The sequence below is a fragment of the Xyrauchen texanus genome, chromosome 9, assembly GCF_025860055.1.
Source record: "Xyrauchen texanus isolate HMW12.3.18 chromosome 9, RBS_HiC_50CHRs, whole genome shotgun sequence".
NCBI lineage: Eukaryota > Metazoa > Chordata > Actinopteri > Cypriniformes > Catostomidae > Xyrauchen > Xyrauchen texanus.
The window spans coordinates 19,893,867-19,921,058 of record NC_068284.1 but is presented as its reverse complement, the minus strand read 5'-3'; the positions used below and the strand labels follow the sequence as shown (position 1 = coordinate 19,921,058).

At 40.7% G+C, this 27,192-nt stretch overlaps 1 protein-coding gene across 2 annotated transcripts in view; it reads left to right on the top strand.

Annotated features, from left to right (window-relative positions):
• LOC127649170 (dihydropyrimidine dehydrogenase [NADP(+)]) overlaps positions 1-27,192 on the top strand; it is a 293,316-nt gene that overhangs the window by 17,890 nt on the left and 248,234 nt on the right. For both annotated transcript variants that reach the window (XM_052134143.1, XM_052134142.1), the window contains exons 2-3: positions 11,337-11,447; positions 17,004-17,086. In XM_052134143.1, coding sequence (XP_051990103.1) covers positions 11,337-11,447; positions 17,004-17,086 — 194 coding nt within the window. The remainder of the gene's footprint in view (positions 1-11,336; positions 11,448-17,003; positions 17,087-27,192) is intronic.

Sequence of the window (27,192 nt, the reverse complement as noted above, 5' to 3'; positions counted from 1 at the left end):
CTTGCAACACATTGGGGTCAGGTCTACCCAAGTGCAGGTCTTTAAGTGCCTTGGCCTGGTGCACTTGCAGGAGGGTCATGGAGTGCAAGGCGGAAGTGGCCTGTCCGGCGGCGCTGTAGGCTTTGGAGGTCAGTGATGACGTCATCCTACAGGCCATGGAGGGGAGCACCAGGCGATCCCGCCAGGTAGCGGCGTTCTCGGGACACAGGTAGATCGCAACTGTCCTATCCACCTGGGGGATCACTGAGTACCCGTGGGGCGCTCTTCCATTGAGGATAGTGAGAGCGGATTAGCGAGGACGTCGGTTGCAGGCAGTAAAAGGTGCCCTCCACAATCTTGTCAGCTCATCATGCACCTCCAGAAAGGAAGGAACCGGGTTGGCGTGGCTGTGAGCAGCGCACAGACCCGAGGAACCAATCATCCAGCAGAAGGCTGTGGGGAGGACTGAGTCTTCCAGTCCAGCCCCACACTGACGGCAGCCAGGGCAAGCATGTCGGCCATCTGGGCATCAGCCTCAGACTGGCCGTGCCGACCTGAGGGTGGCATTCCCATCGAGTCATCCTGGAGTGTGTGGTTTTGGAAAGAGTGGGCGTGGCTAATTCAACTAGTCTGGTGGAAGTTCCAGAACGGCAAAAATCACTCACAAGTCGTTTAATTGAGGAATACATGTCAGTTGAAAAGACAATTTCATGTTTTTTTTAATAAAAAACATAAACAGATAAAACAAAAGGGAGTTAAACATTACTTTCTCAGTCTGTTCTTTCTATTTTCTCAGGGTTTTCAGGAAGTAGTGGAGGAGAGGATATAGAACAGAATCAATGAAGACCTTAACCAGTGTCATGATTAAATTAGTGTGGAATGACAAACCATTCCTAAGTCTTGTCACACAGACTGAGAACATTGTTGGTCCAAAGAATAGAATTGCCGGCCACTCACAAATGCTAAGCCTGTGGTTGCTCGTGCTGGGAATCTACGCAAGCTCTGTTGTATTCATTACAGACTCTGCAAACTGACTAGAAGCTTCAGGAGACCTTTAGCTGAGCAAGATGATGCTGATGCCAAATGATCTGTATTGCTCTCAATAATTATGTTACAGGACTAAATGATATTCCATACTTGTGCTGAAAATTGCTGGGCAGCTGGTGCGTTGTGGTTTCATTTCAGCAGTGGAGGATCAATTCCTGTATTGATTTCAGGCAAAAAGACTAGGCAAGAATCTCTGTAGTTTTTGTTTAACTATTCCACCTTAGGGAGGGAGGGGGCTGTGTTATGAAAGAAGTGTGCTTTGGAAAGGGGTCAAGTTGCCTACATTAGAGATCATTGCATTAATGCTTTTGTGTGAATTTGCCTTGTTTTCTCTGCATATACTCTAGATGTCATTAGCATTAATTTTAGCATCAGGGGTTTCAAACCTTTACACACCCAGGGACCCCCTTATCCAGACTCTCAGCCAAACCAGTATAAAAAAGCGACATTTTCTCTGTAACATTATATAAGAAATTTAATTTATAAAATGTACAAACATTATTACCTTCCATAATGCTTAACCTGTTTTGTGAGAAGATTCCTAACAGCTGTCCACTGCTTTAAAACCTTTCATTAAAGGTTTTACAGTGAAACCCTATTATTTTACAGGTATTTCCTGAATTATTATGACAAAACACCTTCAATTAAGTGATTGCACTAAATGTTTTACAGTGAAACAGTGTTATTTTACAGGTATTTCCTGAATTATGATCAAACACCTTCATTTAAGTGATTGCACTAAAAGTTTTACAGAGATACACCATTATTTTACAGGTATTTCCTGAATTATTATGACCAAACACCTTCAATTAAGTGATTGCACTAAAAGTTTTACAGAGATACACCATTATTTTACAGGTATTTCCTGAATTATTATGATCAAACACCTTCAATTAAGTGATTGCAATAAAAGTTTTACAAAGAAACACTGTTATTTTACAGGTAAATAGACTTCAATTAGTCTATCTGGAGGCAACAGCTAAACGCACTGTTGCATAACGGATGACCGAATATGTCATTACTTTGATCAAGGACTCACTCAAGCTGAAATAGCTGTATGTCTCTCAATCATTGACAACTTCCAGATTAGTGTCAGACACCTTAGAAGAAGACTATCACGTCTACAACTTTGTCGTAGACAATACAGTGACCCTGAACGTTTGGTCAATTTCATTGCCAGCCAAATTGAGGGACCAGGATGTCTGCATGACTGCGGTCAAACCAGCCGCGATTTAGATCAGAGTGTGCGCATATTGCAGTATTAACGGTACTTTGCGGAAAGCACAGAAAGACGTGATTCTTGACTCCTGTTGAGTGCAGAAGAAAGCTAGTCTTACTATATTGATGAAAAAGCATTTATTAAGTGTTTGTGATTTGCTGCCTGGTGTTTATTAATATGTTTGACTTAGCTTATGTGAAAGGTTAGAAGACTCTTGGATAGGGCAGGTGAATATTTTATAACCAAAGTTTAATGAATTAACATAACTTTACATTTACATATTACATACAATACATTTTACTTTTCTGCCAAGGATCTCTCATTGTCCTTCATACCTTGTAATAAACTTTTAATTGTAAATCATGTAGGTAAATTAAAACTGTATAGTTTTTTTGAGAAAATTAAAGGCAAAAACAACTTGTTATTATGCAGAAATCACGAGAAATCAACCTTTGTTATGTCGAGATCACAAGAAAACGAGACTATGTCGGCAAAGCCTCTTTGAGCTTCCGTTTTTATTATGTTCAAACACCTTCAATTAAGTGACGTCACTAAAAGTGTTACAGAGAAACACTGTTATTTTACAGTTATTTTCTGAATTAATATGATCAGACACCTTCAATTAAGAATTAACATGCTAAAGATTGTAAAATACCAGTTTTATTTTGGAAGACAAAATAAACAGTCTAAAAATACGGTATAAAACAGATTCCCCTTCTGTCACTCACTCGACGTTGTGTCGAATGAAGTGACACAAGGGGTCTTCATTGGGAGCCTCGCATACCTCTGATCTTGAGAAAAGGCTATTGTGAAATTGGCTGAAAGAATTTGCATGTCCCGCCCCTGGACATACGGGTATAAAGGGAAGCGGGCATGTGTCCGTCAGTCAGATTTTTTCTTCGGAGCAGAGTGGTTGTGCAACAGCAAGCTGAGTTCACCACTGTTCCACTCACCTCTACTAGCAAGGAGCACTGCTGTTTGATCCTACGGCTCATTTCCTACTGGCGTTCTCTCTCTCTCTCTCTCTCTCTCGCTCTCTCTCTCTCTCTCTCTCTCTCTCTGGGTGCTTCGACAGCGATTTCACTGCCTAAAAGAGTGTTTACCCATCCTACAAGAGATTTATTCTCTAAAAGAGCTTGAGTTTCACTCATAAAAGAGCAATACACAGCAGGCGTTGAACGTCCTTTTCAGGATGCGTCTTTTTAAAGATGTCTTTCCGCCTCTGTGTAGTTCCTGAATGCCGTCGATTTCTCTCCACTTCTGATGGTCATAAGAGCTGGCTCGTGTGCCTAGGATGGGATCACACGCAGGCAGCATTTTAACATTTCATGTTAAAATGCGTCGCTCCTTCCCATGGGATTGAAGACGACCCGCCCCGTCGAAGAAGGCTATTCCGTGATGACGACGGGGTCTGATTCACTGGGAAAATCCTCATGAACCACCCACCCCCCAACATGCTCGCTTGTTTCCGGCCGAGCTCAGGATGTGTGTGGATTCTCCCTTGAGACCGGGCATGGCGGTTCCACTGAAACTATTTCAGAGGCTCCTGGGGCATATGGCATCCTCCGCGACAGTAGCGCCGCTCTGGTTGATGCATATGAGACTATCATATTTTTGATAGTTCAGGGTTCAGACTCTAGTGCTGAGATGGCGCAACGGCACACACCGTGTGACCCTCACTCCTTCCTGCCATCACTTATTCAGCCCTGGGACAGATCTTCTACGGGCTGGAGTCCCCCCACAGCAGGTGTTCAGACATGTTGTAGTTACTCCCAGTTGGGTTGGGGCGCCATGTGCAACAGGCACGCACGGGCTGGCTCCTGGATGGGGCCCAGGCTGGGTTGGCACATCAACTGCCTAGAGTTGCTGGCTGTATTTCTTGCCCTGTGCAGACTTCTGCCATTGATCCGCAGCAAGCACATGTTGATTCGCTCAGACAACACAGCAACCGTAGCGTATATAAATTGCCAGGGCGGCCTTCGGTCTCGTCGCATGTCACAACTCGCCCGCCATCTCCTCCTTTGGAGTCAGCAGTGGCTGAGGTCGGTGAATGCCACTCATATTCCAGACAACCTAAGCACCACAGCAGACACGCTGTCACAACAGGTAATGCTCAGCGGAGATTTGAGTCTCCACCCTCAGGTGATCCAGCTGATTTGGGCTCGGTTTGACCCAGCACAGTTAGATCTGTTTGCCTCCCAAGATTCCACATACTGCCTGCTCTGTTACACTCTGACAGAAGCTCCACTCGGCACAGATGCGCGAGCCCCAGGAGCTGCACAAGTATGCATTTACCCCAGTGAGCTTACTTGCACAAGTACCGTGCAAGGTCAAGGAGGATGAGGAACAAGTCATTATCGTGGCCCACTACTGACCCACTCAGAATTGGTTCTCTGATCTCACGCTCCTCGAGACAGCACCTTCCTGGCAAATTCCCCTGAGGAAGGACCTTCTTTCTCAGGGACTGGGCACCCTCTGGCATCCATGCCCAGACCTCTGGAACCTCCATGTCTGGCCCTTGGATGGGATGTGGAAGATCTAAACCTCCTACCACTAATCATCGTAGACACGATCTCTCAAGCCAGAGCTTCCTCTACCAGGCAGCTTTATGCCCTAAAGTGGCACTTATTTGGAAATTGGTGTTCTTCCCGATCTGAAGACCCACAGAGGTGCGCAGTCCGGTCAGTGCTCTAATTCCTGCAGGAGAGTCTGGAGGGGCGGCTGTCCCCCTCCACCTTGAAGGTGTATGTAGCCGCCATAGCGTCTCACCACCATGCAGTGGACGGTAAGTTGTTTGGGAAGCACGACCTGAATATCAGGTTGCTAAGAGACGCCCGGAGGCTGAATCCTCCTAGGCCATGCCTGTTCCCCTAATGGGATCTCTCCATTGTTCTCTCGGGCCTTCTGGGAGCCCTGTTTGAGCCACTACAATCAGTCGAACTAAAGGCCCTCTCCTTGAAGACGGCCCTTCTGATCGCGCTCACTTCACTCAAGAGGGTTGGCAACCTGCAAGCATTCTCTGTCAGAGACACTTGTCTGGAGTTCAGTCCGTCAGACTCTCACATCATCCTGAGACCCCGACTGGGCTAAGTCCCCTTTTAGGATCAGGTAGTGAACTTGCAAGCACTTCCCCAGAATGAGGCAGACCCAGCCTTAGTATTGTTGTGTTCGGTGCTTGCTTTGCGCACCTATTTGGATCACACGCAGAGCTTAGACACTCAGAGCAGCTCTTTTGTCTGCTTTGTGGACAGCGGACTGTCTCCAAATAGAGGTTTGCCCACTGGATCGTGGACACCATTGCATTGGCCTACCAGACCCAGGTGCACTCTACTCCCCCAATCAAGTCCACAAGTCACAGACCCTGGGTGTCTTTCCCCCTGGAGGAAGTTCACAGCCAGACCCCACCGCAGGCACCGACTTGCCTGTACTGGAACAGATGCTCCAAAGGTATTCCAATATCTCCTGCAATGTATTTTCCACGGTACGGTCCCCCTGTTAGTGGAACAACGTCTCCCTTAGGCAGAGCCCCCTCTGCCCCCTGGTCGCTGTGTTTGTAGAGCTCCTCCCCGCCGAGGCAGGACCTACCACCGTGCCACCTCCATATGTTGCTGGTAAGCCCATGTGAAACATTTACCACATGATAACCTCCCCTGCTTGGCAGGATGTGGTCTCCTCGGAGTCTTTTCCACCTGAAAGAATAGGATTGGAAAAGAACGCATTCCCCGATGCGTGTTATAGTGTTAGATGGCCCCAGCTGCATCTAACACTCTATGGAGAGATAACGAAAGAAAAGGCCACGGCTGGCAAATCCTGCACCCATGCTAGTTACGTTGCTTCCCTCCCTTAGGGATGTGGCGAACTATATGACGTCTTTTGGGGCATTGGTGAAGGTTACGTGCAGTCTGATGCACCAGCTATTTTCGCACGCAGCAGCTTGCTTGCACCTGCATCAGCAGTCCACGTAACACAGTTCAGTGTTGTGGCATTTTTAGATGGGGACCCCTAGTGTCACCATATCGCCACAGTGTCGAGTGAGTGACAGAAGGGGAATGTCTTGGTCCTCTATCGTAACCTCCGTTCCCAGATGGAGGGAACGAGACGTTGTGTCCCTCTTGCCACAACACTGTACTAAGCCGCTGAAATGGCCGGGACCCTACTCTCGGCTCCTCAGCTCAAAACCTGTCTGAACAGATGCACACTTCCCTCCTTTTATTACCCGTATGTATGGGGAAGGGGCATGCAAATTCTATTCGCCAATTACCATTGGCCTTTTCTCAAAGATAGAGGTAACAGGGGCTCTCAAGAGAGACCCTTAGTATAACCTACATCGACACAACGTCTCGTTCCCTCCATCATGGAATGGAGGTTATGACAGTAACCGAGACATACCTCACCTATTACCTTGTTACCTATAGAGAAGAATAAATAAACTTTGCAGAGCAACCCTATGTTTGGTGATAAAGGTGGGCACACACTTTCATTACCATCTTTATTTCATTGAAAGCCCATCTGACATGAAATGGACTATAATTTCTAGCTTGAGTTTGTTTAACATTAACAGGGGAGCTTTAGAGAAGATATTGATCTCTACTTATAAAGATCTCTTCTTCTTATGGATGTGTTTCCCCTTACATAATATTGATGTAATTTGAAAAGGTGCACAATTTTTTATAATGCTTAAAAGAAACGGCCTCCATTCAGAAATCATTAAATCACTCTAAACATACTTGGCATTTTGTTCCTGTGTTGATGTACTGGTCTTGATTAAGGGTTCTTTTTTAATATTATTACTTGTTTGTTTTTCTTTGTGGTGCTGTCTGGACTGTGCGTCACTTTGAGGTTGCCATTCATTGATTTTTCAAATCTGTTCATCTGTAGCTGGTCAAACTTCACTGTCTCATTATTACTCATGCTTCTCAGACTGAGCCTATAATAGCAAATAAACAACTGACACGGTTATCAGCAGGGTACCAGCTAGGGAATAATATCTGTTCAAACCCAATTTTTGTCCCTAGTCATATCTGTTAGCCTCTGAAATTACTGAAAACAAATAAGGTTTCCTACAGAGTACTACAGTATATAGGGTTGGAAACCTAATATAAATTCCAGCTAGTCAAAGTTGTGCTAAAAATAGCCAAATCCGAGAAAACTAAAGGCCACAGACCACGCACATTTTTTATTTTTCTTGTGAGGAAGGGTTTAAGGCATCAGGATGTCTCCACAGATATAAAAATAGTAAAACATTAATGTAAGAATCCTCCTTGCCAGCTCTGTGCACTATACCACCAACAAAATATAATTATCTTGCGTCCTCCATAATATTTTAGGTTTCATCGGGGACAGAGGAGTCTCTTACTTCAACTGCAGCCATCCCACTGATCTGCCACGTAACATCATATTGAGCAAAAGCCAAAACAATTTTAGGCTAATAGCAGTTCACAAACAAGCTAGGTAGCGTTATAATCGCTAACGTTACGGACTCTTGTAATACATAGGTTATCATAATTATTTTGTCATGGCTAATTTATTAATGACTCAGCATCATCTGTATTTAAGAGAAAATAATCACTTCATCTGATGCTTAAAGTGAATAAAATAGCCTTGTCACTGCTAGCCTACTTGCTGGAGTTCCACAATTAACGGAGCAATTCGAACTCCACTGGACTTGTGTGTGTAGGTGACATAAAGGGGGAAAGCAGGCAGTGGACCAAACCACTGTGGTGCAAAGGAGTGGGGACTCAAAATGTTTCTGAACTTAAAACGTATTTTTTGGCCCGTTTGTATTGTTTTACTACTTCGTTATTTTAAGTATATAGCATATTTTTTACAATACACAGTGTGGTTTTTAATGCCCCAGCAAGTTTTTGTTGTTGCTGAAGTTTTTGTTGTTTTTTTTTTTTTTTTTTTTTCTGTTTACTGCAGCAACTCTGAGCACTTTAATATTCTATATTTTGAGTCCCCCCTCCCTTGCACCACAGTGGTTTGGTCCACTGCCTGCTTTCCCACTTCACCTACACACACAAGTCCAGTGGAGTTCGAATTGCTCCGTTAATTGAGGAACTCCAGCAAGTAGGCTGGCAGTGACAAGACGCAAGATAATTTTATAATTATAATATGACCGTGTGATGAAATAAATCTTCTGTGTACACATCCTATAGACATACAATTTTGGCTCTATTATTTGTGTCCCTTTTAAAAAATTGCCATGTCACGCACGTAGCCAATTGTGTTCTGCTATTTCTGCTCCGCCTGAATACAATGAATTGATGGCTGCGCCCTGAATGTTTATCAGTGACAAATGCTGTAATGTAGCCTATCGAAATATCGGAAATGTGTTTAAAAATCATATCACCGTTATTGAAAAAATTACCAACCTGCACTTAAGATCTGTAAATACGAGGTGCGCCGCATCTTCCGGAAACAAAAGACAAGGAAAGCGTAGGACCCAGATGGTGTTTCACACACTTGTCTAAAATCCTGTGCTGACCAGCTGGCACCCATCTTCACACAGATTGTCAATAGGTGTGTGTGTGTGTGTGTGTGTGTGTGTGTGTGTGTGTGTGTGTGTGTGTGTGTGTAATGTAATATATATATATATATTAGTCTTATTGTGTATTTCTGTATATACTTATATTTTCTATTCACTTTATTTTATTCTATTTTTTTATTATTATTATATCTGACTTGTTGTATTTTTTGCGTAATGGAAGCTTCTGTCACCAAGACAAATTCCTTGTACGTGTAAGCATACTTGGCAACAAAGTTCATTCTAATTCTGAACATGCCATCGAAATTTGTTTAGAAAATGGGTCATGACTTATTATAAACTGTATTAATTAGACAAACATTCATTCGGATAACACTGCAGGGTTCATGTGTCATGTCAGGAATTTCTGTCAATGTTGTATTTGTGGGTGAAGGTTTTTCCAACAGTCGCCACAGATGTGGCTAATGGGGGAAAATGCCAAAGTGGTTTATTTCAATTTGCTCCAGGCCCCCTGTTCTGGCCTTTGTCAGATAGTGTTTCAGCAAAGTGCAATGACTGTGGACATGGTATTCTTTTACACTACGAAGAGCATGAAATTGGTATTAGTGTGATGATAATGGTTGCTTCTCCCTCCCTTGCTCTCTTCTCCCTCAGTAAACTGCCTGTTAATTGTGTTTACCATTAAAAGAACCACTGGTTCCTGCCTTATGCATCTCCTGTGTGCTGGGTGATTGACTGCCAGGCTTAAAGGTGCCGTGCACATTTGAAATGAAGGTTGCTCCTGAATCAGAAGATGATGGTCCCCATCTTTGCTTTCATTTCACACTTTACACATTCAGTCGGGCTTCTCTTTATTGGCCCACTGCATGGGAGCTCTAATCGATATTGTCACAGACTGCTTTGAAGGACCTGGTGTCGAGCGCACTCTGTAGTTTGTATCAATCTTTTAAATCACTTTCATGTTTGTGGAACACAACTGCATGAATATCTTTGCTTTGTAGGGGATACCAGGTCTGGTTGTCACAAGGGGACGTTGTCACAACGGCTGGTTGTCAGTAACTAAGGTTTTGAGTCAAGCTTACACAATCACACAAATGCTGGTATTGTATAGCAGTTTTGCTTGTTGGTTTAAAGCATGTAGTTCAGAAAAGTGTTTTAAATTAGATTCATATTTTTTTTTTTTAACACAATAAAACCAAACTTGCTTACTTTCAGGCAAGAGTCAACTATAATGAAGGTAGGTTTGACGTGAAAGGTTGAACTTTAGACGAGGGTGTTTTTCAGGTTTTATCAGGTTGAGGAAGGGTTGCCACGTGTTGTAATTTTATTCAATTCATTAGAGCTGTTCAGCCGTGATGCCAATTTGTAGGCGAACCCGGAAGTCTAATTTGCCATGGGTTCCCTTGGGATTTTCCTATGGGTTTTTATAATGGGTTTTTTAACTTCTGTGTAAAATAAGCTCTGTGATAAACATTACTTTATGATATGTGGACGTTTTGTTCTATAACTGAAATTACACAATTTCATACCTCAAACGTGAATTATAAAGCCACTGTGCATTTAAAAAAATAGAAAATGTATGTAATTCAATATGGCTTCAAAATTCTCATTTGAGGTATGAATGTGTGTAATAGACCAAAACGTCTACGTTCCATCAAGTAATGTTAACAACAGACCTCATTTTTCTCATAAGTTCAAAAACCTCATAATAAAAACCTATAGGATTATCCAAAGGGAACCCAATGCGAATTCTCTTCTGGGTTTTTGGACTACAAATTAAACATCTTTTTCTGATATCTGTTTCCCAAAACAGTGGTTTGATATTTTTGTTACATTTAAAAAAATGTAAGAAAAGGGGTTAAAAAAATAATTATGGTCAAGGTTTGATAAATTACCAAAAAAGTAATCCACTACAAATTACTAACTACTTCTCTAAACTTATAATCACATTACTTACTGATTAATTAATTGAAAAAGTAATCACATTACTAATTACTTTACTTTTAAGTTACTTTCTAAGTCACTCATCACATTATCAAAATAATGTCAAACTATTTTCTCCTTGTTCATTGTTGCACAACACTTAGCAATCACTGAAATGCAAACAGACATATGAACATCAATTCACATTTTTACTGTATTACACATAAATAATGTAATGTCATTCAGACCAAAACGTTCTTGTACTAAAAAAAGATACAACGCAATGTACAGATCAGAAGGCAGGTGTCTTGAGATACATTTTTAAAAGTTTAAGTTCTTTTTAACATGACACACCATCTAAAACACATAGGAAAATGGTTAAAGATGTCCATCTAATGCATGTTTACCTTTATAAAAGCAATTAAAAAAACTACAGAAGTTAAGCTAAACTAAGGTTTATTTTTAATTGTTCATGTTGTGCTCTGTACCATGCCTAAGAACACCTCCTAACTTTGGTAAAATTACTATAATGCCCCACCTGGCTTGGCTTGGCTTATTGCTTTAATTTACTTCATTTGTATTTTCTTCATTGAATAAAAGTCATGCATCATTCCATAATGTTCTTGCATTGATTGATAATTTGATCATCTAATGATCTTGATACATATAATTGTGCTTCAGAGTATCCTTTCATTGAACCCGAGGGTGAAGACTCACGTGGATCTCCATTCCACTGTCTCAAAGAAGAAGGAGAAGAAGCACTGGAAGAGAAACCCAGAGAAGAGCTGCAATGTGAGTCTTCAGCCTCTTGTACTGTAAAAACAACAAAGACAAGATTTTCTCACTGGCTGCCTGAAATAACTCTCACATTTCAAAACCACCACATGCACTGCTTTGAGCCTTACATTAAATATTAAAGAAACAGCCAATGTGAAGAAAAACACTTGTCACGACACACCGCATTTGCATGTATACATCTTTCCTTGTTTGTGGATTTTTTACCATTGCTGATTGTCACCTTGTGTTACAGATAAAATGTAGAATACTTCTGCCTCAGCATAGTGAAAATTAGAGTTAAAAGAAAAATAATGACGATCTGTGCAAGACATTAAGATTGGTTAGGCTGCAAAACTTAGAGGTAGAAACAATTATCTTAATTTCAAGTAAAAACAAGTCAATCATTGGCAAACAGCCTTTTTTCTTGTTTTGGGCCTAAATCCTCACTATATTTGGTTAGATTTCTCTGAAGGCAAGGCTTAATATGTAATGGAATTTTGCTTCACATGTAAATGTATCTTGTTTTAAGGATGTTTAGATATTTTTTTTATCTAGAAAACAAGACAAAATACAAGTTGCAATGTTTCTAAATGTAGTGAAGTCCTTATGCACTATAGAAAGTGGTAACATGCAAGGAGTTTTTTTGTACTTGATCTAACACTTATAAATTGGTTGTCGTTGTAACCTAATGCAGTAAGGTTGATTTCAGTCATATTAAAAACATATTTTTGACTTTTGAGAGCAAACTTCCAGTTTACAGATAATAAAGAGAACTTTGAGATGACAGTTAATGGTGTGGAGATTCAGTGATTATACTGCTGATCACTGTGATCATATTACTACGATGAGCAATAATAGGGCAGAAGATAATTCTATAATTAGTTCCAGCTGTCTAGTCTGTCCAATTATTGTAGAGATTCAAATGTTGACTCCTTTTGCCCTTTTGCTTACAATTTGTCAGTGAGTTATTCTTTAGCACTCATCAGAGTACTGCAGCAAAAGCTTGAAGGAGACATAATAAAAATGCATCATAAGCCATTACCACCACCCCCCCACCCCCAATTCCCCAAGTGGATTAAATATTCAAAATTTCCCCTCAATTATTATCATATTATGTGATTCCTTTGAGTCAAGGCTCATGAGCATATTTAAATGTTCATTTTAAATGCTCTTTTTCACCATGTGGTGACTGTGTTGATGAAATACCAAATCTTGTTTCCAGGGCTTGCATATTAATTAGCTGCTTAAATTATACTACCAATTCCCAGGACTAAGCATTTTGTCTAATTAATAATAATAAAGCCCACAAGATGTTGGATTAGACTAATCCTTTGCATGGGAAAAATGCTACACATAATTTCAAGTGAAAATGTCAGTGGTTATCCCAGTCCCAACAATGCCTCAGTGTAATTGGAAATGTAATTATGTTTCATTTTACCACACAGATGAGTTTTAATACCACACAGAAGCTCTGAGATTAGTCTTCGGTGACACAGGGTTGACCGAGGTCAAGTATTTTTGCATTTGAAATGAAAATATTAAATTACACATTGTGTGCTGCATGCTAACTTTTAAGAAACGTTGTTGACAAATGCCTCTTTATCACACATATGTTTATATAATCAAATGACATAATTTATGTACAAATGGGCAATCAAGTCAAAATTAGATGTTTAAAAAATAGTAAATGTGTCATATAATTATTCAGTGAAACTGAAAGCATTTGCTTTGTTTACAGATTATTTCTCAGGATTTATCTTATCTATACCTGTACCTTGGAAGAGATTTCTGCAACACAAGGTTGCCAGCTAAAGAGTCCATTGGAGGTTCATAAAAGAGCTATAGAAGAATATCAGATGGCTGTGTGGATTAGTTTCTTATTCAACACCCATCTGTGTAATAATAAAATGTAGTAACTGTCACATGCCATAAATTAACTCAGTGTGTGGAAATTGAGTTAGCCTGAAGCTCAATCATGTTGTGATTTTATTCTCTTAGCGCTTCAACTCTCTATGTGCGGTGGAATTTCCTAGCTGCTCATCCCTTTGAATTTCATTAAGTAGCTTAAGTCAGTTTTCACAATGGCTTCTGCAAAACTGTATTACCTTACGGAATAAAGAAAACCGCTTAACCAGCTTGAACTTTGCCTCTTTAAATGGGGAGTGGTTGGGGGAATCCTCTTTAATTCCTTTCTGATAATGTCAACCATGACATGTTGCTGTGTTAAATGGCACCAATTAATCCTTCCGTTTTAAAGTAGAAACTCATAAATCTTTAAAAGCAGGATAATCTCTGAACAATATATTAGGTCTTCTCAATGCCATAATCCTCATGTGTAGTTATATTTAAAATCTACAGCCTACAGAATTAGCATATTGTTACTCAAAAATCATTTATATGATGTTATAGACATCTCTGTAGATTTAAGGGCTGTTAAATGGATGGTGATGCAGTGTTCAAGTTATACTAAAGTACACTGTACAGTAACAGCTATAGGGCTGGGTGATAAAACGATTTCTGTATTTATCGCTCTAAAAGAAAAATCCATGATTTTGATGATAATTTTGTTCTGTATTTTTTCTGTATTCTTGAATATATTTCTCTAGCACCGAACATGCTTCATTTATGCCCTGTCCCGCTTTTGCAGTTAACGTGGTTCCAGAGCACCTTTAGACCATAACGTTTTTTCCTTCTATATTTAGCTTTATTTATCAGCATGTTAGGAGCCTTTATTATTAATCAAATAGATTTCTGTTCCAATTTTGTGAATTAATCAGATATCATCATTTCTGGCATGGATGACAAGGAAAGCCAATAAAATCACTAGTTTGTACTTTGTAGCCTAGTCTTTCTTCCTCAGTCACAAGGGCTTCTGTGCCACCATATTGGGGTATCTGAATGTAGTGAAATATAAAAATAATAATGCTGTCATTATGCTTCAAAACGAACAGATGATCTTTTAACATTCATGTCCAACTGCACTCTATAAAATGTTTTAATATTTTGCTATAAGATCCCTTAGACACCACTGCTTTGGCTGTTTCTGGGCCCCCAATGCATTTTGAATGTTTAAGATTTTTTTTCTTCTGAAAAAACTTGAAAATAAATACAAAAAAGTGAATATATATCTTGATAAATATTGATATTGAATGATATGAAAAATTATATATTTCTGTTTATCGCCAGCCCTCAGCAGATATGATGCCAAATACTGTTAATTTTGCTTATGTTTATATCACTGCGCAGCACACATAATGTAGAACGGTTGTACTCCATTAAAGTTCCAAGAGGTCCGGTCTCTACACTTCCTTCCCAGCAAAGGTCTGGATAATAATATCTAGAGTACATAGTGTTAGTAGTTATATGGCTTGGAAATTATGTATATTTTTAATAGTTTTTATAAACTATTTATAAACACATTGGCAGCAATAGTGCTTTGTCATTTAAAAAAATAAAAAATAAATAAGAAGGAAAAAAACAATTGTCTCTTCAAAACTGTACAGGGATGAGGACATATGGGGCCCAGAGATGGCTAAAGTTATGGGGACTGAGATTTTTTTTTCTTCCAAAAGATTAAAATATTTAATAAAGACTTAATCAGTCAAGGACACTTGGATATGATTTTTAAAAGATAAGATCAACAGTTAATTTTGAAGCTAAATGACAGCAATCCAGTTTTTGTGTTGAAATGTTTTTACATTCAGAATCTATACCTATACATGGGGCATAGGAGTCCTTTTGACAGATAAAATAATACTGGGTGTTCAGGGGAGAAAATGTATAAAAAGTCTGAATGAACCATTTTTATATTTTTCTTAAAGTGTGAATATACTAACAACAAACAAACAAGTTATATAACAGTGAAGCATTAAATAGCTGTTTGATTTTCACAAAATCAGAACAAAAATATGTTTTTTTATTATGAAAGGCTTGTACATGCTGATTAATAAAGCAAAAACTAAACTGAAAAAATGGATAGTCTAAAGGTTAACTTGTCCTGACACAAACCTGGCTTAGCTGAAATGTCTGAATCACATATCAGACAGATGAAGATAGTTTCACTTTGCTTCATTTTTTATGTCTGCAGTGTTTTTAAGCAAAAGATTATCATCTATAATGGTGTCTTATGTGTATAGTAAATTAGGCTTTATGCTGCGCCTCATGTCTATAGCGGGGAGAGATGCAATGCATACGGAGTTGGAATAAACTGAGCGCGTTCAATGGCAGGGAATAAATCTTGTAGCACTGGAAATTTTTCACTCGAGCACTGAGCACGCTTTTAGGCCGAAACATACTTCACGCAAGTACGCAAACGCAGACGCAAGCACTTGGCCAGAGCATGGCCAATGCGTGGTCCCGTTGCACGTATTAGTTACAAACTTCAGACCACAAGAGGGCAATAGATTTTTTAGGAGTGACCATGAAACTGCCTTTGGAGGCTATATACGGAGGCAAGTTTAAAATTAGGCGCTTTTCAACGGTTCAGAGTTCCTTAAGAGTTACATTCATTCAAAATAGCTGTCAGTTAAACCATTAACTGATTAGGCAGCATGTCGGCTGCCTACATTTTCGATTGCAGCCTGGCTGTGGTAGATGTGTCAATAGATGAGTGGGGAGAGACATGGTGAAAAAACAAATTTAATTTGAATGGACTGGGGACAAAAAGTCGGATTATTTTCTGAAAAGATTAAACTCAAACTGCTGTCCAAGTCCACCATGACAGTTGTTGATTGAAAGATGAAAATCCACTCTTGCACCCCTTGCGGAAATGCTGAGAAAGCAGTGCAGTTATGAATTTAACGATGACACATTTCATAGCAAATCGAGCTTGTGCAGCAAGGTGCTTGCTCTACTTGCGTAGAGTAAGTTTGGGCCTTTATTCTGGCTCTGCCTGCATAAATACGTCTGTGTACATATATGTATGTTTACTCAATCAATTATCCAGGTGTCAGATAACTAGCACAAAGATTAAGAGCTCGGTCTGGATTTAATTGTCCTTTGGTCTGGATCTGGACCAGACTGCCTATTGAGTACCCCTGCTGTAGAATAACATTATATTACTGTATAATGTTAGGGACTATATCTTCTAATGGAAAAAATTATGAAAATTGAGTCCTTTTATATTTTGATTTAACAGTTGTATAAAAGGATTAAGGCAAATGAGGCCATGGTATATTCTGAATATTGTCATGGGTAAAGGGCGCTGTTAAAGGTTTACGGGAGAGTTCACCCAAAAAATTTAAATATTGTCAATACTGTATTTACTCAGCCCTGTGTTGTTCCAAATACGTATGACTTTCTTTCTTCTATGGACACAAAATGAGATCTCAGTCACCATTTACTTTCATTTTATGGTGAATAAAATAAGAAATGCATCACCTTTTGTTTTTCAAGGTAGAAAGAAAGTCATTTGATTTTGAAACATGGTGAGTAAATTATGACATGAATTTATCAGTAGCAGGAAACTTACTTGGCATTTTTATCATGTTCCACTAGTCACCTAAATGGCTTTGTTGAAAGTACAATTACTACGCTGTTCCAACATTGTCTCTGTGTGCTTAAATCCTCCAGACTTGTGTGAATTTGGAGAACAACTTCGATGACATCAAGCACACGACTTTGAGTGAGCGTGGGGCACTTCGGGAAGCGCTGAGGTAAGCAACGTCTCCATGGCAACAGTCACAGTCAGCACAAAGAGGAGTTTTTGGTGGGCAACCGAGGAGCACACGTGCATGTGCATGATTGTACAGGCCACAATCCGCTCTGTTTTTCTGAGGGATTAATTTGTTGGAGAGGAGCCTCCCTCTGGTCTTTGCCTTGACTCTTCAACACTGCAGGAGATGCTAAGGCTCAGTGCACAGTGAAAAATGAAAATGTTTAATTTGTTAGTTGAAAATGCTTTTGGGTATCCCATGAGAACATCAGAATGCTTGATCATGAGGACGGCTGGAGTTTCTGCCTTGGTTGTGCTTGCATACAAAAAAATATCTTTAAAATAACATTGCAAATGACAAAAAAGACTTGCAAATCAGCTGAACAAGCTCCAAATTTAAGTAAATTAAATACAAGACCTGTTTCACACCATACATACAAGTGACACATATTTATTTATGCACCCATATTAACAGGTTACAGCAGGGGTGTCAAACTCAGTTTGACAGGCCGCAGGCCTGCAGAGTTTAGTTCCAACCCTGATGCAAAATGCCACTTTGTAATCTTCATACACCCCTGAAGACCTTGATTATCTGCTTCAGGTGTGTTTTATTAGGGTTGGAGCTAAACTCTGCTGGACTGTGGCCCTCCGGGAACTGAGTTTGACACCCCTGGTTACAGCGTTCACATTGCCCATATGTAGCGTTGTGTGACAGCAGCTGCCAAAAGAGTAAGTGGTGAATTCAGCACAAAAAACCTGTGTCTTATTGACAAACCACCCTCAGTCTATTTTAAGAAAGTGCAATCAGTGCTTAAATAGCACTGTTTCTCAAGAATTTAAATTAAGTAATTGTCATTCCTTTCTGTGAAAACTCTCGTCCTTTTTATGTAAATTAGGCACATTTTATGTGCCATTTGCCTGGTGCAATAAACATTGTGCTCTTTCCGCCCACCTGAATTTTATTTAAAAGTGACGTTTGTGTACATTTTCTATCGATCATATCAGCTGATCTGCATAATTCTCAATGCAGAAAGTGCGTGGAAATACACAGCGCTTTTACCGGGTGTAATTTATTCTGATTATGCTGAACTCTAAAATGTGCTATAAACCAATTGTTCCCTATCTGTCACTCACTCGACGTTGTGTCGATGTAGTGACACTAGGGGTCATTCTTGAGAGCCCCAAACCCCTCTGATCTTTGAGCAAAGGGCAATGGGAATTGGTGAGTGGAATTTGCATGCCACTGCCCCAGACATACGGGTATAAAAGGAGCTGGTTTGCAACCACTCATTCAGATTTTTTTCTTTGGAGCTGACTGATTGTGTAGAGCGATCTAAATTCCTCTGCCGATCCATTCACCTCTCTACAAGCTGTTGGATTTACACCACATTACAGAGGTTTCTCCCTCTTGTGAACCGGTGGAGTGCAGAGAACACCCCTGGTATATGGTGCTTCAGCAGCTAAAAGAATATCCATCCATCCATCCATCGTCAACCGCTTATCCTGTGTACAGGGTCGCGGGGGGCTGGAGCCTATCCCAGCTAACATTGGGCGAAAGGCGGGGGACACCCTGGACAGGTCGCCAGTCCATCGCAGGGCCACACATAGACAGACATACACTCACACTCACCTCCACATCCACACCTAGGGCAATTTTTTGGAGACACCAATTAACCTAGCCTGCATGTCTTTAGGATGGTGGGAGGAAGCCGGAGTAGCTAAAAGAACATATTATTCCTAATAAAAGAGTATATTTCCTTCTAAAACTCAACTCAACTCAACTTTATTTATAGAGCACTTTCAAAACCACAAGTGGAACCAAAGTGCTGTACAGAAGATATAAAAGTAAAAACAAAAACATAAAAACAATGCAAACATATGACAAAAAAACTTACAAAGCATTGTCAAAAGCTAAAGTGAACAAGTAAGTTTTAAGCGCACTCTGAAAAGCACCCAATGAAGGACAAGTTTTTACAGACAGAGGAAGGTCATTCCAGAGCCTAGGAGCTGCAACAGAGAATGCCCGATCACCTTTACATCTTAAACATGATCGCGGAACCATGAGAAGCAATTGATCGTTAGAGCGCAGAGATCTACTTGATTGACAGCGGCTGATTAAATCAGTAACATACTCAGGTGCTAGGCCATGCAGAGACTTAAAAACATACAACAAAGCTTTGTATTGGATTCTGTATCGTATGGGTAACCAATGTAATTTAATTAAAACCGGAGTAATGTGCTCTCTCATCTTAGTGCCCGTTAAAAGTCTGGCAGCTGACGGAGCTTCTTTTTAAAGATGCCTTTCAGTTTATGCCTATTTCCTGGTTGTGGTCATTACCTCTCCGATTCGCTGTCTCACGTGCTTGGGCGCTGCCCACGTGGAGATGGCATTCGTGGACTGTTCATGTCCTCACTGAAAGAACATGACCATGGCAATGTTACAGTCATGGCTTTCTTTCCTCAGAGGGGCCATTCCAGCGGCTCCCTGAGCTGGTCCTTCTACCTATGGGTTTGAGGCCGTGTCGTTTAGCACTGGGGCGATTTGGGGACTCCAATGGGAGCCACTCCTCTGGGCACCCCCCCACAGACCTACCATTCCCCAACACGCTTGTTTGCCCCGTCGAGTTCTGGGAAGGCCTCTGCCTCATCTCAGTGCAAGATCATGGTCTCATTCGGGGCTCTCGAAGCGGATGAGCTCTCAATAGCAGCATCGGAGAGTGGGCTGGTTCAGTCTGATGTCGAGAACTCGATTGGTCTCCCACATTTTTGGTGCGGTCCCCCAGTCACTGGCCGATACGGAGCTGACGGCCATGCTTGCCTGGGCGGCTGCCAGCGTCTGGCTGGAGTGGAACCCTCTGCCCCACCTTGAACCCTTGCAGCTTGATGATTGGTTCCTGGATCCAGAGCGCAGCTCACGGCCGCACCCGCCCCAGACCATTTCTTCCCGGAGGTGCATGAGGAGCTCACAAAGTCGTGGCGGGCAAGTTTTACTGCCCGGACCCGGACTCTGAGCTCCTCCGCTCTCACTACCCTTGATGGTGGGGCTGCCAGGGGAACTCGGCGATTCCCCAGGTGGATAAGCGAGTTCTGGGTTTAAGCCCCCTCAACGTGGCACAGGCTCCGCCCCGCCGTGAGGCTCCACCTGCCGGTACGTCCAACACGATTGTCCAACAACCTGTCCCCTCACAGAGATGAAGAAGGGGTTTTACAGCCCCTACTTCATTGTACCCAAGAAAGGCTCACGGCCCACCACCAAGAACCCGAGGAAGGCTTCGATGTCCCCAGACTCAGCACGCCCGTGAGTTCGGGGTTCAAGCTCAACGTTGCGCCCTAGGCTCCGCCCTGCAGCGAGGCCCCACCTGCCGGTACGTCCGACGCTATTGTCCTTTTGGTCCACCTCGCCCGGAACTTGAGGGCATGGTTTGTGCTCTCCAACCAGTCACGGTGGCCGACAAGGACTGTCCGTCTCGGTTATGCGATTCAGTTCGCCAGGCATCTGCCCGGGTTCAACGGCATCCGCTTAACCTCAGTGAAGGGCAAGAATGCCGCTGGCCTGCATGTGGTGATACAGCCTGTCCCTCCAGCTGGCCCTCGAAAGCAACACCTCATTCCCACATGGGATCTCTTCGTGGTCCTATGGGGAGCCCCGTTTGAGCCCTTGGAGTCAGTTAAGCTAAAGGCGGTCTCTCTGAAGACCGCCCTCCTAACTGCGCTCACGTCCATCAAGAGGGTAGGGGATCTGCAGGCGTTCTCGGTCAGTGACACGAGCCTGGAGTTCGGTCCAGAATATGTGAATTCGGTTTCACGTGGTCCTGAGACCCCGAATGTGCTCCCACGACCCTGTTTAGGAATCAGGTGGTGAACCTGCAAATGCTGCCCAAGGAGCAGGCAGACCCAGCCTTGTCGTTCCTGTGTCCGGTGTGTGCTTTACGCATCTATTTGGATCGCACAAAGCGGTTTAAACGCTCTGAGCAGCTCTTTGTCTGTTTTGGAGGACAGTGGAAATGGAGCGCTGTCTCTAAAAAGTGGATCGCCCAATGGGTCATTGACGCCATCACTTTGGCATATCATGGCCAGGACGTTTATAACCTACATGATACTTGCTTTGAGGAAGATAAACCACACTCCTACATATTTGAATATGATTATTCATCCACTACACATGAATGTTTATATTGTACTACACATATCAGTTTAAGAGGTGAAACATGTGATTTGGCTGATACAAGTTCAAGTGAAAACACTTATTTTTGATGTTGATATTATGTTATTTGTTTAAACAATAATAATCTATATATTACCTGCTTTAAGGGAGAAAATAACACTCTTACATATTTGATTATGATTATTGATCCACTAAAATGAATGTTTGTACTACACATACCAATTTAAGAGGTGAAACTCCTGATATGGCTGAAATGAGTTCAACTGAAGACACTTGGCCTCAGTGGACAAAGCAAGTGAACTGTAATAGTACTATAGTAGGTCTATACACAATAAGAGGATTCAGTAATGATGTGGATGAAATATACTTTATTAAACATTTAAAAAACTGGCAGAAACATGCAGTTAAACAATTACAATAATAAACCGTTTCTTTAAACTTTCCTTTGGAAGTAAAGTTATTATACATGGTTACACAGTAAACTCATTCACATGGGCATTCCTGTGCAATGAAATCGGTACTATATAAACAACTTGAGATGAGTATACATTCATGGTGTACTGCCTTGTACCTATAGTGGCTTCTAGATTACATTTTTAATTGTCCATTCCATTTAAACACACTATTTGCTAAATGGGCAATGTAAAGTGACAACAACTTGTGCGTTGTTGTGATTGGGGTAAAAGAAAACAGCAGCACACACACACTTTGGGTATTTCGAAATGTTATAAAATACTCATAACTCATTAATATTAGTAAACATGTTACGGTACCTTCACCGGACAACATATTAGTGCAATTAGTATGATAAATGTATGTGTAGCATCTGGCATCTGACACACTTTTATTCATAATTTAATGAATAAGCCAATAGATGTCTCAAGACTGTAGCAAGCAGAGGCCCATGCAGGCTCCATTTATGTCTGAACCCCCACTGATCGTTATCAGCAAAGAATGCAGAAAGCATGATTCACTCCTTTCCCCCATAGGAAATGGACACAAAACCCAGAACAACAAACCTTTCTTCATTAATTTATAGACACTCTGTTCTATAAATTAATATGTATATCCCCAGGACATTGTGTATGTGGTCATTACTGTCTTGTGTAGTGTCTTTTGTACTGTATACTGTTTTATGCATGCCTTATTACCGAACCACCAGATAATGTAGAATTATTGGCATGATGATTCCTATCAAATTAATCCTAGAGGTCGCAGGCTGGCAGGCCTCAACACCTCAAGCCATTGGTAACTTCTGTCATAGAGTCAATGAACACCACAGTTCATCAGAATTTCTTCATTCAACGCAAAAGAAATTGGTTGCAACTTGAACACCATCGACTCGAGGAAGGCGGCAGCACAGTGGATGGATGCTCTCAGATGCAGCGGCGATGTCATCATCCAATTCCAGGGGCTCAAGGGATTCCTGGGGCTCATCCTGAGCTCTGAAGGAAGCAAGCGAGCATGTTGGGGGCGGGTGGTTCATGGGGATTTACCTGGCGAAACAGAGCCCATCGTCATCCCCAAATCGCTTTCATCGCCAGCCGGGTTGTCCTCAATCCCGTGGGAAGGAGCGACGTGTGGGGTGGCTGAAGTGGCATTCACCTTCAGGAAGGAGAGCCGCGACCGCAACACTGCCATGGTCATGTTCTCGCAGTGAGTGCATGAACCATCCACAAACACCGCCTCAGTGTGATCGCTGCCCAGGCACACGAGGCAGCATCTGTGGCTGTCGGTCTTGGAGAGATATCGACTGCATCCAGGAACTACCCAGAGGTGGAAGGGCATCTTGAAAAAGATGCATCCTGAAAAGGATGTTCAACGCATATCTGTGTATTGCTCTTTTATGAGTGAAACTCAAACTCTTTTGGAGAATAAAACTCTTTTAGGAGAGGAAAACACTCTTTGAGGCAGTGAAAGTACTGAAGAACCCAGGGGCGTGGACGGCACAGCATGCAGAGAGAGTGAACGCCAGCTGGAAACGCGCCGTAGGATCAAACCGCAGTGCTTCTTCCCAGTAGAGGTGAATGGAACAGTGGTGAAATCAGCTTGCTGTTGCACAACCGCTCGGCTCCGAAGAAAAAACCTCTTACTGAGAGACGCACGCCCGCTTCCCTTTATACCCGTATGTCCGTGGCGGGACATGCAAATTTTGTCTGCCAATTTCTCATTGGCCTTTTCTCAAGTTTAGAGGTACGCGAGGCTCCCAAGAAGGTGACACAATGTCGAGTGAGTGACAGAAGGAGAATGGCTCTTTTCATAACTGCATTTTCCCTATTCTGATTTAATTTTATTTTCATTCGTCCCTTTCCCATGTATGAGTGTTTTGTGTGTATGTTTTTGTTTAGATTAGTTATGTGTTCATATTTTAGTTAAATAAAGCTTTTGTGTACATTCTTACAAGTTGATTGTGGTCTGCTTGTAAATCAACGTCAATGTAACGATTCAACGTTGATCACAGGTCCATGCTAAGAAAGAGTTATTTTTGTGTGGCCATGAAAAATATCCTTTCTGAGAATTGAAAGATGATCAATACTGAGTGTTCGCTGGATGAACCGATAAAGTGATGGGAATATTAATTCAGCTACATCAAGTTAATTCTATTAACCAATCCAAATGTTCATAATTAATTATAACGAGTTATTAGTTATTCACGTATCTATTTTAAATATATTTTGACTGGTATATTTTGATAAATAATCTCATCCCTGTTTCTAAAAGATTTTGCTTCAAAGCTATACCTATATGTGTAATATTATTGTCAATAAGCCATGAGAATAATATTACTACAATAAGAGAATGAATCATAATTCTCTTATTAAAGCTAATTCCCTACAGTAGAATTTGTGAGCTGATACAACAAGACATTGTATTACGATTTAATTGTGGATAATTTTATTCAGACAAATAATCAAGCTATAGTAATGTAGAAATAAAACATACTCACACATACTTTTTCCCTTACAAATAATGGTAATGTACACGACACTTTAACCCGTGCAGTGAACATTTATCATACCAAATTCACTACATATATTGGTGTGAGAATCTGGGCACTTTAACTGATTACTGTTTATTTGTGCATTGTGGATTGCGCTGACGTTCATATGCATCGAAGAAACAGTGTATTTATTAGTGTGGACCCAGATCGTAAATCACTGGTGTTTGTTGCTATGATGACGAAAGTTCACGGCAAGTCCTAAAGAGACTCTTCCGGGGCAATTTACCATGCATGCGCAACCTGCCGACACCATATTGTAAACACAGTACAGCTAAGCTAATAGCATAACACAGCTGAGCAATTAGCATAGCACAACACCGCTAAACTAACAAGTTAGCGAACTTTCATTGAAAACCCTAAATACGCTACAATGTAACCGTTAACACTGATAAACACTGAATTCCTAACATACATGAAAGATAAACAAAGTATAAGATATTATTTAGAGTGACCTATTGTTTTATGCTTGTTTTTATTTACTTTTGTTTTGTACATTTTGTTAATCAAAAAAATATTGCAATTGGTAAACGCATGAGTAATGTTCGATTCATTAAAGCTTGGCTAATTATATAAGCTTCAGCAACCCACCAGAAAGCATATCACATTTTTATAGCAAGTAAACATCATTGCCAAGCAGTTGAGTTAGATAAACACCTATCTGGATACTGATGTCTTGCTGTCCTGAAAAGTGACTAACTCTACCGCCATAGCTTCCCCATCCAAAACATATGCAATACAGCTGTTCCTTCTTTTTTCTTCTAAAATTATGGACAACAAAAGAACGAATGACGTGACCCTGTGATTTTGTCAAATCCCAAAATCCAAAACTGTAAATAAAAATAATTATTATAGGCTGACAGTTGTGAATTGGGGTGTTTGATAGGGTTTGAATATGGATTTTTTTTTATTTACTAACAATGATGGTGATCTTTTGTTAACTGTAGTCAAAAATATACATAGTGCAGCTTTAAAGAAAATACTCAATGTAGCAACGTAGAACTCTTTCTGAACTTTTTCTCTATAACGCTGTAGTTAAGTTATACAGCAGAAATGCTGTCAGTGTGAAAACAATTGAGCCTGCTGCAGCAGTTACGCTTGCATGCAATGCTTACATGCTTTTTATGTATGTGGTTTATCCATGTGAAACTGTCTGGCATTCATTGAAAAATATCTAGTTGTGTGTATTTTATGGTAAAATGAAAGTGTTTAAAGCAGAGCGTTTTCACTCTTTTACATAAAAATAAACATACAGTACTAGCTCTGGCATCTTTACAGATAAGCCAGTCAGACCGTTTACTCAGTCTATGTTCTGATCACGTTTGATGTAATGATCTATTCAAATATATACTGAAATATTACCTCAGACCATTACACATAATGACTTCATTTGAATAATATGTCATACTTCTGCAGGCCATAGAATATGCATGAGCACAGCATTGCATCTGTTGATCATCATAAAAAAAACAAAAAAAAAACAAAGCAGCAGTGAAAACCAAGAGTTTGGTTAGGAGAGAGCGTGAACGATATTAGAGACAGTAATGCACACTTTTGTCCTGCAGAGGTTTGATTTTAATCCATTTCTAAATGAGACTCCCCTGCTGTGCTGTTTGGCAGATTTGATGAAAGATTTTGGTTTTGTAACTGCTAATAATGCCGGACATGAAAGTCCAAGCTGTGTGCGCTGCCCTGGTGCTCTTCACAGGAGGCAACTAGCTTATTTGCCCTGTTTGTTGGGTGCACAGAAAGACCCATGTCTAGATCTCCAGCAACACGAAACAGCCAGGATATTGACTCCTCATTAGGGACTACACAGAGAACCAAAGTTACTAAGACACTGCTCTTTCGTACCTCAACATAGCACAAATAGCTACAATTTGATGACAAATCTTCATATCAGGGAAATCAAGCACTCGCTGCATGAATCAACTTTGATGTCATAATGAATAGGGAAAATGTTTATTTTTTTTCCATAGATATTTATTTTTAAATATGAGGTGAGGCAGTGAAGTCATTATATTGAATCGTGTTTGTGTTTGTATTTTGATATGGTAAGACATTTCTGTTAAAATCTCTAAAAGCTAGTTGACATGCTCCTGACATGTTCAGTTAATTGAGCCAAGTGGATTCTGAATTATAGCTATTTTGTTGTTCTATAAAATTATCATTTAAATTTTAACTGCTTGTGTTGCTGATCTCTATAAAAGCCATCTTTAACCCTCTGGGGTCGACAGACGTGCCGGTGCGTCCTTCTGGATCTTTTCGTCATTACAGTGGAAACAACAAACATTTCTCCGTCATTTTGGGGCATACAGATAAGTGTAAGAATTCATTAGAGACTATAAAGGGTCTACTTTTATTTGTGTACACTCACAATAACAACAAAACCTTGTGCTTTTGTAAATAAAAAAATAAAAAGGGTGTGCTTTCAGCAGTCTCTGTGTAAACGAGCATATTTCTGAAACATGTCACAAAAATGAACTGAAACTCTGCGAATACTTATCACACAAACATGAAACATATGTCTAAAGAAAGATTAAAATGTCTAATTTTAAATAAAACAATTCAAATTTAAAACCAATATTCTCCTGCAATGTAATCTGTATGAAACAAAGTGATGTACAGTTTCTCCTGGCTCAGCTTATTATCCCTAATGGTATCACACCCACGGGCAGAGGGTGCTATTCATACGATAATGTATTGAGACGATCAATACAAATGGTAAACGCCCCCGACTCTGCCTTAAAAAAACATGAGTTCATTCACTTTTCTGTGCATTTGGAAGATGCACGATACACAGGCGAGGAAACTCCTGGATAGTGACGAAAAGTTAACATTTTCCTCAGAAGAAGAGCGGTACTCCGATGAACATTTTGAAGAGAGACTTGATCAAGCCGAGGATACAATTTCGGATGAGTAAGTCATTTAGTTTTACTTGCAT